The sequence below is a fragment of the Dysidea avara genome, chromosome 14 (genome assembly GCF_963678975.1).
Source record: "Dysidea avara chromosome 14, odDysAvar1.4, whole genome shotgun sequence".
NCBI lineage: Eukaryota > Metazoa > Porifera > Demospongiae > Dictyoceratida > Dysideidae > Dysidea > Dysidea avara.
The window spans coordinates 2931342-2951241 of NC_089285.1; the positions used below are offsets into that span (position 1 = coordinate 2931342).

General features: G+C 36.3%; 1 protein-coding gene across 18 annotated transcripts; it reads right to left on the reverse strand.

Moving 5' to 3' along the window:
* Positions 1-871: 871 nt before the first annotated feature.
* Positions 872-19325, reverse strand: LOC136244321 (uncharacterized). 18 transcript variants are annotated; one of them, XM_066035885.1, is made up of 11 exons: positions 18935-19325; positions 17347-17391; positions 16475-16780; positions 13906-14169; positions 12974-13264; positions 8758-8892; positions 8660-8701; positions 7599-7627; positions 5095-5127; positions 1113-1140; positions 872-1049 (listed from the first exon to the last, which is right to left on the reverse strand). In XM_066035885.1, the coding sequence occupies exons 1-9, from the start codon at positions 19257-19259 to the stop codon at positions 5116-5118; spliced, it is 1449 nt and encodes a 482-aa protein (XP_065891957.1). In that variant the 5' UTR covers positions 19260-19325; the 3' UTR covers positions 872-1049; positions 1113-1140; positions 5095-5115. The 18 variants fall into 18 exon arrangements, with proteins under 18 accessions (XP_065891957.1, XP_065891946.1, XP_065891959.1 ...); XM_066035874.1 differs by having other exon boundaries at positions 7586-7627; XM_066035887.1 differs by lacking the exon at positions 8660-8701.
* Positions 19326-19900: the final 575 nt, after the last annotated feature.

Below are 19900 nucleotides of genomic sequence, written 5' to 3' on the forward strand. Positions count from 1 at the left end.
CAGGAAATTTAGATGCTCTGAGACTACATTTGGCAACAATTTTAGTGTGAAATTTAAATGCACATCACTTCACAGCAAAACTCATGTATGGATACTAAATAATACTGACTGATACTAGCTCCGTATTTTATTCAGTATTGCTCCGTCTTGGGACCATTATTCAAATTCTGTCAAAATTTGTATGTAATAGTCTACTACTATGACTAGTAATCTAGTTTTGCCTCTTGCTAAGCTTTAGTTGAAAAAAATTGTTCCAAGACTGAGTGATACTGAGCAAAATTCAATAAATACAGAGTTAGTATCAGTCAGTATTTTTAGTATCAATACATGAGCTTTGCTGTGCTTATTATAGGCGCATGCCACAATAATTAATTAAAATACTCAACTATTGCATAATCATTTTGGTTTCCATGGAAACCTTGAAACCCCCTAAATCTATTGCTGACAGTTATTGGAATTAACACTATGTTAGTGCAATCAGTTTCATTATAGATTTAAAACATGTACTAAACAAGCTGGATCCATTATACATGTTCATGTGTTTGAACTATTTGTCAAATTAAACTTGACAGTAAGTACAACATATAATATATCTGTATGCATATTTGCTGCCATATGTTATATCCCAACATGTTAACATCACAATGTAACACGTTGTATTGAAGGATCATCCTACACTACCTTTCTTTATGAAGGCACTGGATGTCAGCATTATAAATATTGTCAACAGAATGCTTGTGGTAACTACCTTTTCCTTGTATGCTAAATATTCATCATGATCATCCTATTATCAGTTCAGCAAATGGAAACTGTAATAGCACCAAATTACCAAAAAAGTTCTCTAGCTTAAAGCAGCAGGATATCACTAACCATGGCTACTACCACACACCAGTCAACATCATTAATCAGAGTTTAATATGTGCATGCAAGCTACAAAACACAGAATAGATATCATGAGTATGCTGATTTAAATTTTGTTACATTGATGATCTTGATCATATACGTAGCTAGTAGTAGTACAGATGCATTTAAAAAATGTCAATTAGCTCCTAAAGTAAAATTTGATTAGTTATATATTAATTAAGTGCAATTTGCAGTCCATAATTCAGTACTTTGTCTAATGTAAGTCTCCATTGTTACCTACAATACAACATAATAATAATAATTATATATATATATAAGTTAAGTATAATATCAAGTTAATCATGCAGTATGATAGTACTGTATAGTAGGGACCGCAAAGGTTTGGGCATGGTACATGAAAAAACATCACCCAAAAACAAGTCTCACTTTTCCCTCACAACGATGAGGCAGTATTGGTTAGGTAAAACTAAGCTCAAATAAGCCTTCGGATCAACCCTCTGAAAAGTTGCTATGGAATTTTCTAGTGACTGACTGAGTAACTGACTAACTGACTGAGTAACTTACTGACTGACTGAGTAACTTACTGACTGACTAAGTAACTGACTGACTGATGCCTTCAGACAGGCATAACTTGGTAATGTCTAAGACTACTGGCTTGATTTTTTACTGTTTGATGTCCCTTCAGCCAGGCACATTCCTTTTGGCACACCACAGTAAGTACAATGCTGGACTTACCAGTATCCTCCTTTCTGTCCAATTCATCTTTGCTGACAGCAAAAGGTGTCAATTTGGTGGTAGAGTGTGATGGCTTCCCTTCGTAACAGAAATTATCTGTATGTTTCATTGTGGCTACTTTGATTGCAGAAGTGCTTTTCAAACAGTTCTTGATTCATAATGCTGTGCAACGAGTTGAACATAGCTGACAACAAAGCATAATGAATACTTTACTTTTCAGATGATAATTGATAGTTGGGGAGCACGGCGTCATTTCATTCTTTTGGTGCAGTATACGTGGGTTTATCAGTCACAATAATTTTATTTTACAAAAAAGTTAACAAACAAGTATCATTCATCTCTTGTTTCACTGCTTCTATTGCTTAGATCCCTACTTAATTTTAAAAATTTTAATATACTACTGTAGGTGTGATAAAGATTTACCCAGAAATATCACCTAAACCCAGCAAAAGTATAGAGATGGTATGCATTGAAAGGAGCATATGTGACCCGGTCTGCAAAAAGGGCTCTTATAGCCTTTCCAATTATCCATGTTTGGCTAATCATAACTCCTAATCTACTAAAGCTATCATCATGTAATTACACCCACAGCTACTGCCAGGTTAGGGTTGTTGAATGACCAAATTGTAGGCTTGTACCATATTCACCAGTCAAGTTATGGGTTACCATATATATGCAATTGGAAAGGCTATAAGAGCCCTTTTCGCAGACCGGGTCACATATATACTGCACAATCAATACACACAGTAGTGTGTTGTACAACCAAAGAAGCCAGTGCATCACACCAGTTAAGTGTGCTATTAACAGAAATAACAATAATGTGATTTTTGCATACGTATAATTATGTGACTGAATTTAGGAAAATCACCTGCATACAAAATGATTTTAATGTTTAGTGTGTTGCCGTTTCAGGATCCAGTTTTAAAAGAATCTTTTAAAATCTTTTTTGTAATCAAGGTATTGAGAATTGATTAAAATAATCAATAAGTGGATTTACACCATTAAGGTTGTTATTTAATCATTCAAAACCATACCTGTTTCACTCCCTATACAAAAGTCCCTATACCAGCAGTGAAATTATAATCGGTGGCAGTGAAAAGATGTAATTACAATTTCATTGGAATGTGTGTTATAGTATATAAAGCTATTGCTTAGCAAAATTTGCTAAGGTGCAATTGCTATGGCCCAAAGTGATTACCTTAGAAATTGTCTTCATGGTAATAGTTGCTAAGATGATTGTACTGTGGGCTGCCTAGCAACAGTTGCTATGGGATGTTCTGATTTGGTTCTCCAGACCCTAACAACCATTGCTTGGCAACCAAAGAACGAGTGTGGTTCTACAATAAATATCACTCTTAAAATGAAAATTTCAACTGGCTTTGCCTTGTGAAATTTTACCCATTTTCAATACAACACTCGTGGTATTTGTCCCAAATTTCACTGCTACCCATGCTATTACTAGTACAAATATTTCAGGTGTCAAATGAGCCCATATGGGTGATTTCCAAAATTTGGCTCCATGCTGCCTATGTCAATTAAGTGATATTAGCCATGGAAATGTCCCCACTGCAGTAGTACACAGACCAAATTTGATAACCACTAAAGGTATTTCCACGATCAATAATTGGCTTAATTCTTTCTTTACACACACTTACAAAAACTGCCATTAAATATATTCATTCATTGGTACACATAAGGTACCAAGTCTGGTTTGAACACAAAAAAAAACATTCACCAAGTTAAGGATTGTTCACTCAAAATAAGACCGATATGTTGTAATGCCCACAGGGCAAACTGCTTATGGAAAAAAAAAGTTGAAATCAGCACATCAATAGGTTAACCATTGAATCTCAAACCTTTTGTGGTTTAATAGAAATCAAAGTAATGGCTATGGGATTATAACGATAGAACAAAGGACAGATAGCTAGAGTGAGATAAAAATTATAAAACAATGACCCAAGAAGTAGCCTATGACCCCAAAACTCCAGAAATTGTGTATTAGACTCCAATGTTGTTAAAATATAGGGCAGTATTTCAGTTAAATGTGGTATTAAAATTTATACCAAGATATTTAAAAGTTCAGGAAATGAAATAGTAGATAACAGAAGCACAAGTATATTTTACACATACTACTTCATGAAACATCCAGTAGTCAATTAGCTACTCCAAATAGTCACTGATCCCAGTCAGTGTCAAAGCCATCTTCGTCATGACTTTAGTTGTCATGAAAATAATTAAATAATAATAATACTTTTGTGACTCTTAACTACATGGTTCTCATAATTGAGGTCATGAATGAATGAAATAACTAATTTTAAAGAGATTCCATATTTCAGGATTTCTAACTGTGACCTAATTTTTTCAGATAGTGTACGAGAGTCCCAAGTCAAAAGGTACTCCTTGAAATGATCAATCGTAAAAAGCAAACAGCTAATAGAAAATCATTGTGTAAACAGCCTATTGACCCTATTTTGAAACATTGATTGCAAATAAATTAGAGTAGCAGTTGTTGAGGTGACAGTGCAAAAGCCTAATGGTTGAGGTACTCTAATAGAATGGTCATTCTAACAGAACATTAATTCAACAAATTGATGTATTACATAATAAACGGTTGACATTAAATTTAATAGTAACAATATAATTCAACAAGTTATTTCTCTCCCACTTTGCTATTCCTGTACAAAAGAAAACAAGACAGGTAAAAGCAAGCTCCAAGCTGACTGGGTCAATATAATTATATTGGCTGTATTGTGATGATTATAGGGAAAGAACTGTTCAGCTGGAGTGTAGTCTCTCTTTACTGAAATGTATCATCATGACTGCTCTAATAGAGTGCATCAACCTAGAAAACCAGCTATTTACTTAATAACCCTGCTGACAGCCATGCTTTTGCTGTATGTGTGTTAATACTCCTATACTGTATAAGTCGTTCTGAGGATCGACCAAGAGAGTTTTGTTCATCATCTATAAAATGAAGCACTATATTTAAGGACACAATCTATACTATTACTAATTCAAATCTGTTAATAGCGCATAATATTCCAACTATCCTTTTATAACACACATACACCACACACCACACCACACAAATCCATATGTGCCACTGAAATTATGCTAGTAGAGGTTTCAGCTTATAAATGAAGCAGGCCCACTGATACTTGAAGCTTATGTGCTAAAATCACAATTACTTTTAAGGTGTTACATCAAACAGTTGTATACAGTAGAGAGTCAATTATCCAAATCCCAATTATCCAAATGTTTGATTATCCGAACACCAAAGTAATTGTACAATATAGTATTTTGTCAAAAAGTGTATGCTTTATTAGAGTAATTGAACAAAGCTCTGAATATAAATCAATGGATGTTTAATTTTACACATCAAACACCCCTCCCCCATATTAGTTTGGATAATCATCTCTCCACTGTAGTTGAAAGAAAATTCACAAATAATTAATAGTAGCATGTGTACTCTGATCTATATTAACTATATCTCACCTGGAACTTGTGATGGCAGCTCTAGATCAGTCTCTGTAAATGTATACAATAGTTATAACTTAATAAAAACAGCTAAACTATGAATAAAAAGTGCAAAAATACTTCATGTCAAAAGGATAATGGCCAAAGAAATGACTGGAGCAATAAATGTTAATATATTTGTAAAATTACATTACACCAAAACCACTACAGCTATTTCTTGACCACCATTCTTTCAGGGGCAGAGGAGACACCTTACGTAGGGGAGGGGGGCTGGGGTGTAGCTAAGCTAGGGGATGACATGTCTTAGTGTGTGACACTATCATGCAAAGCATGTAAATTTAGGGGGATATGGGGATTGGGGGTATGCTACCCCAGGAAATTTTAAAATTTATACCTACTGAGATTGAATCTGAGAGTAATTTTATAGTATTTTATCAGAATATTAGCTTGACTGTTGTATTAGAGTGACTGTTCCATTAGGGTATCTTGATCTTGAGGCATTTATATTAGTATCCAGTTGACCTATATAGGGCTCTGGAGGTATGTCTCTCCCTTCCAGGAAAATTTTGAGAATCAGACTATCAAAACTGTACCTGAAAGTGATTTCAATAGTTATCATAAATATTTGTTGACTGTTATATTAGGGTGACTGCTGTATTAGGGTATATTGATGTTGATGTATTTGTGACTGGATTTTAGAAAAACTATCCAAATCGCACATTACAAATTTCGAGAGATAAATGGTTTTAAAGAATTCAAGCCAGCATAACTCTCCAAGGATAGCAAGCACGCGTATAAAACTTACACCAAAGATGCATCAATCTATCACCTTTCAGACCACTTCCAGTACTTATAGCTGCTTGTATAGTTTCCCGCCAAATAAGATAGAAAATCTGAGCTGTTGGACAAGCGAAGTAGTATCACGAGTGCTCACAAAGGGGTGGAGGGTGGTGGGGTGGGCAAGGGTTAAACCTCAAATAGAGGCAGACCATGATTGGAGTCCAGAGATGAGATTACAGGGCTGTGCTGGCTCCATAGTGGTTGATATGTAGCAGAATCCACAGAAAAAATGTCTGGCCAACATTATCAAGCTGTCCACCAGTAAACCACTGATTCTTGCCAAACCAGGTCCTTCACAAGGCATAAAACCGCCATTCTAGCTCCACAAATACCCCAGAAAAGACGTCTGTTGAAACCAACCTCGAGTAGTTTGAGTGGTTCTGGGTGTCAAAACTACTAGTACGATAGTGTAGCTATCCACTGGTGATGTTAGTTTGATTTTGCCTTATGTGCGATTTGGATTGGTTTTGTAAAATCTGGTCACATTTATAGATGAATCCAGTCAATTATAGGTAGCTAAGCATCTATTTGGTGTAACAATCAGTGCAATTGTTCAATGGTAGCTATATAGAAATAATTTGAGAGGTTATAAGTCCCTTCATAATTTCTTTAGCAGGGGCTACAGCCACTCTTGCTCCCCTTCTCCACCACTTCTGTATTCTATGATACTTTTTCCTGTTTTTACAAGCTGCGCTCTTTCACAACTTGGCTTGCCTGTTTTGTATTAGATATGTATGTGTACATGCAATCCACCTGCCCTATTTATTATAGGATTCCCATCTTTTCTTCATAATTCTAGCAGAAGGCATTCTTATAAATATTAGTAACTCTGCTGCATAAAACATGTAGCTAACTGCTCTATTAGAGCAACCAGCTAGTTTGTGAATTAGTTACATGTTTGGTTTTGTAATGTAACTTCAAACTGATAAATAAAGTTTGTACGTTATCAGAAAAAATTCGGCTAGTTATCAATAGCAGCTAGTCTGGGTTGTAAGCCTGACAACACATTGTATTTGTGATGTTTTAAAAATACATATAACTTGCTAGTACTTTTCAATCTTTCAACTACTCTACTGGCTGATAATGTACTCTTACTGTCCTCCAAACGTGAAGCAAATCAAAAGATTAGAAGTATGCACAAATAATAAAATTTTTTGAATGTTACAAAACTGTAAAGCTTTAATAACAATAATAAAAGCCAAGAAAAAATAAAGCGAGTTTTGAAGATGCACACATATATATGTGATGGCTTGGCATATTTAGCTCAAACTTGGTACAGCAGGTGTCCTACCCCAAGGAAGTTTGTACAAGGGTTTCTTAAGGTTTCAGGAAGTTAGGATGATGTACTTGAAAACTATTGATTCCATGCATTTTAAGTCTATATTGGCTTCCTTGCTATGATAACTAATATAGTTAATTCCTAAGGGAGAAAAAATGACAAAGTGTACTCTAACAGTTAGTTAATCATAGTGATTATAAAGCCTTCAAACAAAAAGAGATTGTCTGAAAGCATGCATTGATTGGTTAGTAGTTACCAATACATATATAAACAATGCAGGATATCATCTGGAGCAAGTCAAATATAGAGGACAAATTTATAATTAGCTAATGTTTACTCTACTAGATTATAGTTTTAAGTTTTACAAATGCAATTACTAATACAACTTACCTCTGTCACTAACTTGTGTAGGTTTCTTGGGGCGTACTTTATCTAACAAGATGATATAGATTGCAAACTAAATTATATCTACACTAGGTGTGGTGAACCTAGGGACTGGATTTCACCCTGGGCAACTTTCTTTCTTGTTGAGAGCATCCTCGGACACTCTGCCTACTGCTGTTAACCTGCGTCGCTGGCACATACAGTGTGGTGCCAAGTGTACCCTTTGTGACTCTAACCGGCCAACTACCGCTCATATTTTAGGTGGTTGCCCAATAGCACTATCCCAACAAAGGTACACCTATAGACATAATCAAGTACTGTTCACTTTAATTTCTCAGTTAATTACTCTCTTTTCTGATTGCCAGATGGTCAGTGTCTATGTGGACCTGCAGGGACATCGTTTTAATGACTCTCCTCCTGAAACCATCCCCTCCAATGTCTTAGTCACTCCTTACAGACCCGATGTTGTCATCTATAACAGACACTCTGCATCGATGGGCATTATAGAGCTTACATGTCCATTGGACTCAATACATCATTTGGAGTCTGCACACAACCGCAAACTTTATAAACCTGAGTATGTACAACTTTTGGCTGAATTGGATCGTTTGAAGATTCCTCACTGCTACAGAACTGTGGAAGTCAGTGTTTTGGGCCATTTTCAACCTAGTTCTATTGCTGCAATTAAGGATGTGATAAATTTTACCCAGCAAGTATCCCTATTTTCCAAGGGAAGTGCTAGAAATCTTTTGTTCAAGATGGCCAGTGCCTCAATTTCTGCTTCACAGAGAATATTTTATGGTAGGAACTCTAAAGAATGGACAATCAACCCGGACTGTTTTTAATCTGTATATAATTTAAGCTGTAACTTTAGTTTTGTACTTAAATATAATTTTTTTTTCCTTGCCATGCCCACTGCTGTCCACTGTTGGTCAGACATGTGGTCGCATGTTGTCCGAGGACACATAACACATAATATATAATTTGTTTGTAATCATGCATGTTTTCTCATCAATTATTAGTGATGGTTCTCTCTCTCTAGTTTTAAGTTTTACAAATGCAATTACTAATACAACTTACCTCTGTCACTAACTTGTGTAGGTTTCTTGGGGCGTACTTTATCTAACAAGATGATATAGATTGCAAACTAAATTATATCTACACTAGGTGTGGTGAACCTTTCCAATGCTTGATGACAGTGATTGAAAGTAATACTCCAAAACCAACCAATACTAGTGCTAGTAGTATTGTTGCAGTTGTTACTCCTACAATCACAGCAACTGAAACACCTTCACCTTCACCTTCATCTCCATCTAACAAAAATCATGCACATATATACATTTTATATCAACTAATCAAATGGACAGAATTTAAAACAGGTCATACAATATTGTAAATGATACATGTACCAAATAAAATATATATTATATAACAATATTATAAAGGGAACATAGAAACAAGAATTAATGAAACTATGGAGGTTGCTTACCCTTGCATAGCAAATTAGATTTTTACTTTTCAATATCATACAGAACGTATATACAATACAGCGTTGAAACCGGGTCGGGTCATCCGGGTCATCCGGGTCACATTTTCTCCGGGTCATCCGGTCTGACCCGGTTTACAATTTATCCGGGTCTGACCCGGATTGGATCACGTGAGAAACGAAATTGTTCGTTTGACCATAGATATTAGAGAGTGACGACGTAGTCTCGCGGCGCCCGACCCTAAAAAGAGGGTCTGGTGAAACTGTGTACAAAAAGTTTGGCGCTGCCGGAATGTTGGAAGCTCCAATCAGATCGCTCCATTTCAAATTGATTATGTAATGTGTACATTTCAAAAGATTCGCGGCTTACGGTTAATTACATCCGGTGACTCTGCTGCTTAAACTCATTGAGAAAACAGCCATACAATTCTGTTGGGTTCGTTTTAATGTTGAATAAATAAAGTAGCGCTATTGGTTTGGTGATGCTGTAAGCAGATCTGGTTGAATGGATGTTGTGACGTAAACAGTGCACTTACGTAACACGTAAAACGTCATCCAATAAACATTCCAGAGCTCAAACTTTTTGTACACAGTTTCACCAGACCCTCTTTTTAGGGTCGGGCGCCGCGAGACTAGTGACGACGTGGAAACTTATAAACGCTATCGCGTAGCTCTTTCGTGAGCCACGCCCACTTATCGCAATACCAACATACGCTCAGCCACGCTCATTTGTTAGTAAGTGTAGTATGTAGCACGAAATTTAGGGTATCTATGGTGAGGGGTAGCTATTGTCAGTAGGTGAAGACCTTTTTTTTTTTTTTTTTTTTGGTCTTCAACCTACAGCTAGGCTGAAGTTGCAATATTTACTCAACACAAATCGAACGCTCAAAATGTAGACTCGTTCGCTCGCTCGAGACTAGCCGAAACACGTCTCGGCTTTAATTAATCCGGGTCACATCCGGGTAAAATCCAGGTCAGTGGGTCATCCGGGTCAGCAGTAGTGACCCGGTTTCAACGTTGATACAGTATGTACATACCAATATGATAGTAATGTATAATAGGGATTATGAAGGTTTGTACTTTCCTGTTATGCAAATCAGTCAAAAACCAGCCTCACCATGCCTTCACAACAATTTGGGAAGTATTGGAAAATCAAATATAAATGCATCTTCAAAATTCAGTTCAGTGAATGTTATACCACCAGTGACCAATGAGAAATAAGGCTTAACGCCTGTGAATACAAGGAGTCAGAAACATGTATAACATTAACCCATTAACGGCCACTGCCACCATATGGCAGCATGGCATCATAACTCACTCATACAATAAACTTTAGATTCACTATAACTTGTAAAACGTGCTTCATAGCAAGATGCACTAGTACTGAAATGGACACGCCCATAGAGGTCCTGTTTCTGAGATAACCGGATCCTTCCCGGACTAGTGTGTGTTTGTTATGTAATAGCGTAAAGTGTAACCTGTTATGATAGGCGACTTAAATTGTTCTTCGACTTAAAATCTACTAGCTGATAACAAAGAAAGTGTTATACATCGATGGAGACAGGTAAAGTCGACAGTCGGCTGCTTTATCCCAGATGTGGCATGGTGGACACGAGTGCAGATACGCATGCGCAATAGCAGAAATGGGACAAATCATGAAGAAACCGGCTGTGGAATGGATCGCACTGTAAGTAAACTGTATATATATAAAATAGTTTTTTGGAGTGTAATACACCTCAGCAAATAGCTAGTTGGGATTCCGTTGTTTGTTCGGGCTGGTTTTACCAAAGTTTAGACTTTGTTGTCTAATAACTTTGTTGCGGTTACTACTATGTAAACAAAAACAACACAGTCGACCTCCTTAGTTTATAGCGAGTATTTAGATATATGGTTACTAAGTAGTTCTGTGTACTGGACGGTTAATATGGTGCGATTCGGCAATTCGGCCAGGGGTCCTGTTGAATTTGGCTGTCAATGGGTTAATGACTTACTATAGATTTTTTTTATTTCACCAAAACTGAGTGAATGAGTGACTGACTGACTGACTGACTGACTGACTGACTGACTGACTGACTGACTGACTGACTGACTGACTGACTGACTGACTGACTGACTGACTGACTGACTGACTGACTGACTGACTGATAGACAGACTGACTGACAGATCTAGACTCACTGATTTATGTGACCAGGCCTGCAAAAACAGGGCATGTGGGCAAAAACTACCCCATCACTCTACAGGTCATATCTCAGTACTGGAACAGAATATTTGTATTCTGTAACTTGCCTCATAAAGCCAATTACATGCTTACTAAGAGCTCAAATTTGCATTGTCATAACATAATAGTACAAAAACGTATGAGTGATGAAAGTGTGAAAAAGTATGCAAAAATCATGTTCCCACATGCCCTATTTTTGCAGGCCCAGTCACTTATGCTTTCAGACAAGCATAACTCAACTGTCATATATAAGCGGTAGCTACTGACTTATTTTCTTTTCAGGCTCAACAAGTTCCATTCTCTTACACTGTAGCTACAATACATTCTTTATGGACTTGCCTTTGTCCTTCATTTCTTTCTTGACCACCTCATAGGTGCCTGAATTAGGGACATAGGTGGATCTAGAAGGCATTGTCAGGGGGACCAAGGGAGGGCAAGAAGTTTTAGTGTACAACAGTGTTTATTCGACTAAAAGGAATTCTAGTACACAAGTTATGTTCAGTTGCATAACTTTATTCAGTATAGCTGGATGAATGATAGACATACAGTTTTAAGACTGTAGTTAGAGAAAATTTTTAAAAATTAGACCTCTTAAGTTTGAATTTGGGAGCATTTTAGCTAACGAAGTGTATGCTTGCAATGCATATAAAGATTAGTTAGCCTATCTGAGATAAAACATGTTTGATGGTAAAGGGTACTAAATCATAAATAAGGTGCAGCTAGTATTGTTATAATGACATTACAATTGTAACTGTTCTATTAGAGTAGTGACTGCTCTATTAGAGTATCTCGGTCTTGGCACAAAAATTCAGCCTCACTTTCTTTACAATGTACAGTGTAACTGTAAAGTACATTTATAACTTTTGTTTTCTATTTGCACATTGGCTTTCTATACTTCTGAATACAGTGTGAATGCATGATTCCAGTTTCTGGTATCAATATAGTACTGTGAGCCAAGGGGGCAAGAGAAAAGCCAGGGGGGCACAGCACCCCTTGGCCCCCCTCAGATCTGCCTATGCTTAGGGAATAAATGTTAACTAGTATACAGTGAATTCATTTGAAAGTAAATCATGTACTGCATCAAAAGGAATTTAAGAATAGCACCAGATGTATCATAAAATTAATTGCATATATGAATGTGCACTCTGACTGAAAACATTTTCTTTTAGCTATGTTCACTTTGTTAGCTACACAGCATTACAAATAAAGAACGGAATGAAAAGCACCCTGTACAATTAATCCATGCAGTTGCAACAGTAATACTCAGTAAAGTAATATGTATAGTCGTATGAGAATCCACTGATATGCTACTTATCAATGCATAATTATGGGGTAGTGGAGATACACAAAGGAGGACACAGCCAAGTCCATAATGCATGCATTGTAACTGCTGTCAGTGCTGTGGTAGACAAACATGCTGTATATCAAAATTTCTATACTGTAATTCGTTTTATTTTCGTGCAAAAATTTTCCTGATAAAATTAAATATTTTACATGAATGACTGCTCTATTAGAGTAGTCTGATCTTATGTAAAAGTTTTTGTGTAAGAAATTTTCATACAAGTTTTGCATACAAAAATTATTTTACAACAAAAATACAAATTATGGTATGAGAATCACTAACAAAATTGTTTGACTTTGTAACAGATAGTATTCACATTAATAATAAGCATATCATTATGATTTTACCTCTTGTTGATATTTTTTGACTATCTGTTGTAACATTAAATGTAGCAGGTTTCCCTGGTCCAGCAATATTGACTGCAATCACTGTGATAGTGTAAGTAGTGTTGCTCACTAAATCATACACTATAAATGTATTTGACAGACTAGAGGTATTTAACACAACGATGACACCATTAGATAAGCTAATTAAATAGTGAGTAACATTTCTGCAGCTTAAATCATCAGTCACAGTGTCATTCCAAGTTATAGTGAATGAACTTGCATTGTACCCAGTGGTTCTCAGATCTGTCACACCTGTACACAAAATACAAAACTCACTGTACTGTAGATGCGGAACAGCACTTATTTATAGTGTAAGCAATCAGTTATTGACTGATGTCTATTATCAGCTAATGCAGCATCTGTTATGATGCCAGACACATTAACTGTGTGAGTGAATGCACGTTCAAACTATCAATTACTGAAAAGTGAAGTACAATAGATTCTCTTAAACTGAGGCAAGGAACTAGTATAAAATGAGTGAAAATTTGGTAGCTACATGTAACTTCAACCATTGTTAAGCTACAAAACATATGCTAAAACAAACAATTCCTCCATAAGTTTAAATTGGCGATATGACCAGTTTTCCCAGAGACAGTCACATATTAGAAATGATTTAATGGTATTGTGCCACAATATACTATTTGAAAGTACAAGGTGTTTCAAGCAAAATAATAGTGTGCATAAGTATACATCAAGATGCATACGTTTTAGGAAACATTCTCTTTATCACAAACACAGCACCATGTAGGAAACATAAGGTCAATCTCTTTATCACGTGATCACATACACACGCTAATAGAATTACTTATTGTTACATCTATGTGTGTGTACATGACAAGTGTTTAAGTTTATTGCTCCTACATGCTTCATAATATGAATACAGTACAACTTACTTCCAGGTATAATGTTTGATACAGAAATGTTTACAGAATCGGAATTGCATCCAACATTGTTACAACCACTGACAGTAATTGTGTAGTTACCTCCTGCTGTTAAATTATTATAGTAATAGTTGTCATTACTTGTGACATCAGTTGACAGTAATGCATTAGACTGCATCAATGTAATGTTCACCACATCACCTGTGTGGTCCCATGATACGTTGAAGTGATTAAAACAGTTCATAGTAGCAATAAGGTTATTGATCACTGGTGGAGCTATACAAACATTAAAAAATTATAATGACCTTTACATTTAAAAGTGTTAGCATAAAAGGTTGACACAATTTGGTTCAAGCATTACTACAAAAGCTTGGACATTTGAATGTAAGCTGTGAACACATAGGTATATACTTTCGTAGTCTTGCCCCCAGACCCTAGTGACATGCAATACAAACTCATGACAGTGACGTATACGACTGAGATATTCATCAGTTGCCAATCAGACTTGAGAATGTCTCTGACATCAGTTGTTTTTTAGGCTTCACATGCTGTGACCATGGCAGCACTCGACGAAATAGCGCGTGAACTTGGCTACAAGAAATTGAAAGCAGATTCTTAGCAGAGCAGAAGGACACAATTATAACTATTGTACAAGAAAGGGAAGAACCAGTTTAGTATCTGACTCGATATGTATGGCTCTAATTTATTGAGATTGAATTCATGTGCAAAGTTTACATAATGTGTGATGTCATATAAATGTTGTAAGGCTTCACATGTAGCAGCCACAAATTTATATTGCGTGTCACCAGACCCTGGTGGTCTGAGAGCAAGACTAATACTTTACCACCAGAACCCAGCTGGAGACTGTAATATTGAAAGTATAAAATATTGATATTTCAGAACGTAGCCAGACCAGTGTGGTGAATTGCTGATCCAGTAACATATAATATAGCTCAGGAATGAGGTACAGAAGTCATGTCAACAGGTGGGACTAGAGATTGTTTTGCAACCTTAATGTAAACAACATCAACTTAATACCAGCAAAGGGTTTTTATATTGTAAATGGCCATGAGAAGGCAAAAGCTTGATGGGTATGATCTTGAAAACAAAATTCTGTTGAATTAATTCAATATAAAATCTTAGACCAGCAGTGACTTGTTTCCTTCTGCAATACACCTAGTCTGGTTGTATGATTAAGAATTGTCTACAATGGACTGCCTGTAGTCTAGACCTTGAGGGAGCAGTATAATAGCCACAACTTATTAAAAAAAAAACCATTTAACATGTTATAATGGGGAATTCCAAGGGAATTATAATACTGTCATAAAATTAGTTTTAAAACTATTCATAACAGTACTTAGGTAGTTGCCCACAAGCCTACAATCATATTCAAGTGCTGACATGTGCAAGACATTAACTACTATCCACACAATGGATGTTGCATATAAGAACTAATATACTTTGGCATCATTTAACGATCACTAATCACAGGTGCACATGGAGAGGCACTTATCATACTGTTCTTCATTTTTAACACTCTACAACATGTAGAGGTGAAACTCATGTTAGCAAGGAGTCAGAAACGTGACTAATAGAACAAATAGATCCAGCATTTATAGAATGATTCAGACCCTTTAAAGTACGTAGGAGTTCAATTTCAATTGGAGAGTTTGGATATATATATGCATTCAATATAGATTTATGCTTACACCAATACCAATAATATTATCTCATGACCACCCATAAGCCATAACTTGATGTGCCAACTCAGGAGTAGGATTTTTGGAGGGGGGGGGTTTCAGATTTGGTAGTGAGTCACAGATGCATCCCCACCTGCTGACAGATTTTGAACATTAAAATGAAATTTATCAAATTCATAATTCCAAGGATGATACAAATTATTTTCAATGAATGCTGGGATCTTTCAAGTAATGTTTTGTCATGAATAAGGAGTAAATGTCCACTAGTATAAACCTTCCTTGTTTCATTGATCCCTATACTCAAGTTTAAAATTCCTAACTTTTCCTATTACTTTCTGTATGCCTGACACCATTCTTATCTATGATTGCAGTACGTATGTGTGTGTGTTCATCAGTCATAAATTACGGTACAAAAAGGTAAAAAGGTAAACAAACTTATAAATCAATTTTGCACCTGAACATACAATCTAAGTCTATCAACTACTGAAAGTGGAGTGGTCATTTTACTTTGTTTTCAACAGTAGTCTTCCTTGAAGGTCTTTAGTGGAATAGTGACAAATACTTTACCTGCTCTATTAGAGTATATAACTCAATCTCTTAAATATTTTCTTCCTTGTGGTTTCATGTATACCTTGTTCTACATAGTAAATTTTCTGTTCTGCTTTTTGCTTTTTCTGTATCCTTGTCCTGCCAAACTTCAATAGTTTGATATTCCTACTGCAAGTCTACAAGTTTAAATTAAGGATTCAGTAACCCCTTATGCCCTTGCAATTCAAAATATCGTACAACCCTGCTGTCATACCATGATTGTGTGTCAGACATGTAACTTTGATTATGTGATAAGCACAATTGAATATATTTGTACATGATATTCAACTAACCAGGACAGTGGATGATTGACGGATGTTTTGAAATTGATTTTATGGTCACAGTAGCATTCACAAGTGATGAATTTAATGGGCATTCCACGTAAGTCATATCAACAGTGTAATTTCTGAAGCACTGGTTGTTTTTTCCAATAGCACACATAAAGTATGTTCTGTTGGTTGTGATATTGATCCCAAATAATTGGCATTGTTGTGTAATAGCAAGTTCTTCAGGAACCCCAAGTTGTAACTGAAACAGCAACTGGTTTTTAAGCTTACATGTTGTAGAATCCACACAGCTGCCACAAAGGAATGTGTTGCCTAAATAACAATGAGACCAAGCTGTGCACATGTCCAGCTATGTGTGGCTTTGTGTGAATTAGTAGCTACATATGATACATGCATGAATGTATACACAATATAATTATTATGTTCGTGAAGAATGACAGCTGTGATAAACATTTTAAAATCAACGGGAATCATTGTATGAATGAATGTACATTGTACACACATGGCCGGAATGGATTAAAGGTTAATAATGTCCAGAAATATTTAGTATAGAGCTAAATACTTCTGGACATTAACTATGTACATTCCACATAGTTTAATAATTGTTTAGGTGAGGTACAAACTGTACTGACTAATAGATATAGAAATAATGCTTTTATATACGCATGACAACGAGTAATAAAAGTTAATATCTATTTTCATATACAGTACACTATTTTATATGGAATAGTATAACATGATCCTTAAATTGAGGACTTCAAGGTAACACGAGTCCCACAAGTCAAATTGTCCATTCTCAGTCATCTTATATTCATGTGAGAAGCCCATACTGAGATTAACATTAAGTGCTATTCTGCTATAATAACGTACTCACTAACACATGTGATTAAGGGAATGGATAGCTAGCTCCATTTTTGGTTTTACTATGGAAAAAAGAACATTACAACTGCACCCTCAATAACTTATCTTGTGGGTGATGTGTCAACACTCTTACAAATACCAAGAGTGACACAACTTATATATTTATTGATAAATTGCAGCAGTATGAGTGTCTGAATAGAACATTTTGAAGTGTCCATCACTATAACAAAGAGTAAACAAACTAATGCATAAAAAATATTAAACAATCAACGAGATAAATTATAGCGTTACATAACTTCTATATACACATAGGAAGTAAAGCAGACATTTCCTACAAGCTGTGGTATGCCATCATGTCTCTCATCTCAGTGCATGGATCCCTGTTCCATTTCTAAGAGTGATGCATAAGTACATAATATCACTTATTCACTTCTTCCTTGCATTTTCTGTCATTTTTACTAGCCATTTTCAACAGGTACCGTATAGAGGGAAGCTTTGGCAGGGGAAACCTTTGGCAAATTTGGCAATTCACTACAAATTTGCCAAAGTTTAACCCGCCAATTACTCATAGCACCTAAGAATAGCATTTATATAGCTATAGATTGAGCTCGAATTCGCCAAAATTTACCCTTACCAAAGTTTCCCTCTATACAGTATTTTCAACAGGTATTCCTATAGTTGCAAAAGCACTGACCCTGACTATAATGCAATTATGCACACTACTGCAAGTTGTGAATACCATTTTCACTTCCTTTCTTTTTGCTGACTAGTTGTAAACAACAGACTGTTCTTCAGTTTCATGATTATCCCATGGCCACAATTATGTGTGGGAATACACACACTTTAGCCACTTATACTATATGGAGGGCTACATGCAATTTCACTGTTTTGCATACAGCCATCAGGGAATTTAGAGAGATAGATAGATAGACAGACAGACAGACAGACAGAGACACTGTGACACACACACACACACACACACACACACACACACACACACACACACACACACACACACACACACACACACACACACACACACACACACACACACACACACACACACACACAGAGAAAAAGACAGACCGACAGAGACAGAGAGCTAATAGAGCTAGGTAATTTAGCAATAATGTAGAATAAAAGATCACGATAGACATAATTAGAATGAAATTGTATATTCAAATTACACGTGGCAATGCAACAATTAAGGTTTTATGTCATGTACAAGCAAAAGTATGTGAATGATGCTACATATCTCAGCCACAATTAATACACGTGACATGCCAATGAAGCAGAAACCATAAATGGTCAGCATATTAATTAATTTTGTGGGAGAATCAAGCACAGTTAACATGCAATGCCATACACCGTATACCACATACTGTATACAATAGCTAGATACGTATGCTTAGCTAGCACAGCAGCTACTGTCTAAATATCACCCAGCATGTGCACGATAAGATACAGAAATACAGTACAGTACACTAGCCACTATATATCTTTGTATAGCTATAACAGCTAGCTAACATGTACGTTTTATCTATATAGATAGTCTATAGCCAGCTATATAGCTGCACGTTATACTGATACGTATACACAACTTACCTTTATTCGGTCGTACCATCACCACCAAAAGGATATTTCGACCATTATAATAGTAATAAAATCCGTATGAGTCATCCGCTCGTAAGGTAGAACCATTCAGCGTTAAGGTAGCTGAATTGGTAATATTTATGTAGCTACTGGATAGTGGATTACCGAGTACCCAAAAGCAGCGATTGTCTGAGCACAAACCGCTATCAGCGAGGCTATCAGTCGGCGCTGTTATGTTTAAAGCATCATCCTCACCGACAATAACAGTCTTGATCGGGTACGACAGTAGTAATGACGATAGAGAAATAAGACAAAGTACATTTACAACGATTTGCATGGCTATTACTTCAGAGAATCAGTTTGTCGAGCCGTTCGTAGCATCTGCTGAAACCAATTCCGTATTTAATCGGTTGCACACGTATCCGGTCATTACCGGATGCAGCTACGCTTGACAGTACGTACAGTTATAATTGCTTTGGCTGCTGCTGTTGCATGCTACATACTGCTGCTGATAGCAAAGCTTGTTGCTACTTTTGTGCAATCCTAAGATGTACCATGCAGTTTGCCTTCTGCCTTCTGTTGCCTTATAACCTTTATAGCTAGTACCAGAGGCGTAGCTAAGGGGGGGCAAGGGGGGGCTTTTGCCCCCCCATCACTAAATGATTTTTTTAAACCTTCGTCACAAGTTTACCAGTATTAAACCGACACGCAAATGCCTGTAAATTATGTACACTACTACGCGGTATCACCAGGGGTTGCTAGTGAATGCGCACACACAACATTCAACTCGCTCGTGAATCCATCGAACGAAAATATTAGAGACATACTTCTATATTTAGCCTAGATTACTCGCGTGATAGAACATTTTTGAATCTAAAAAGAGTGACCCGTTTCTCCTCGGCAGGAGTCACAACTCACAAGTGACAAAGGAGACCAGATGAGGCTATGAACCTACTGCCTACGAGGTGATAAAGCGTT

What these genes read in the sequence shown, in the direction of transcription:
- LOC136244321 (XM_066035874.1), bottom strand. Translation starts at nt 19,259, where the DNA reads ATGCAAATCGTTGTAAATGTACTTTGTCTTATTTCTCTATCGTCATTA. An exon ending in TCAAAAAATATCAACAAGAG is followed by an intron (nt 8,893 to 12,973) that starts GTAAAATCATAA and finishes GATTTTTGTTAG; the next exon opens with ATGGAGATGAAGGTGAAGGT. An exon ending in TACACAAGTTAGTGACAGAG is followed by an intron (nt 7,628 to 8,659) that starts GTAAGTTGTATT and finishes TCATCTTGTTAG; the next exon opens with ATAAAGTACGCCCCAAGAAA.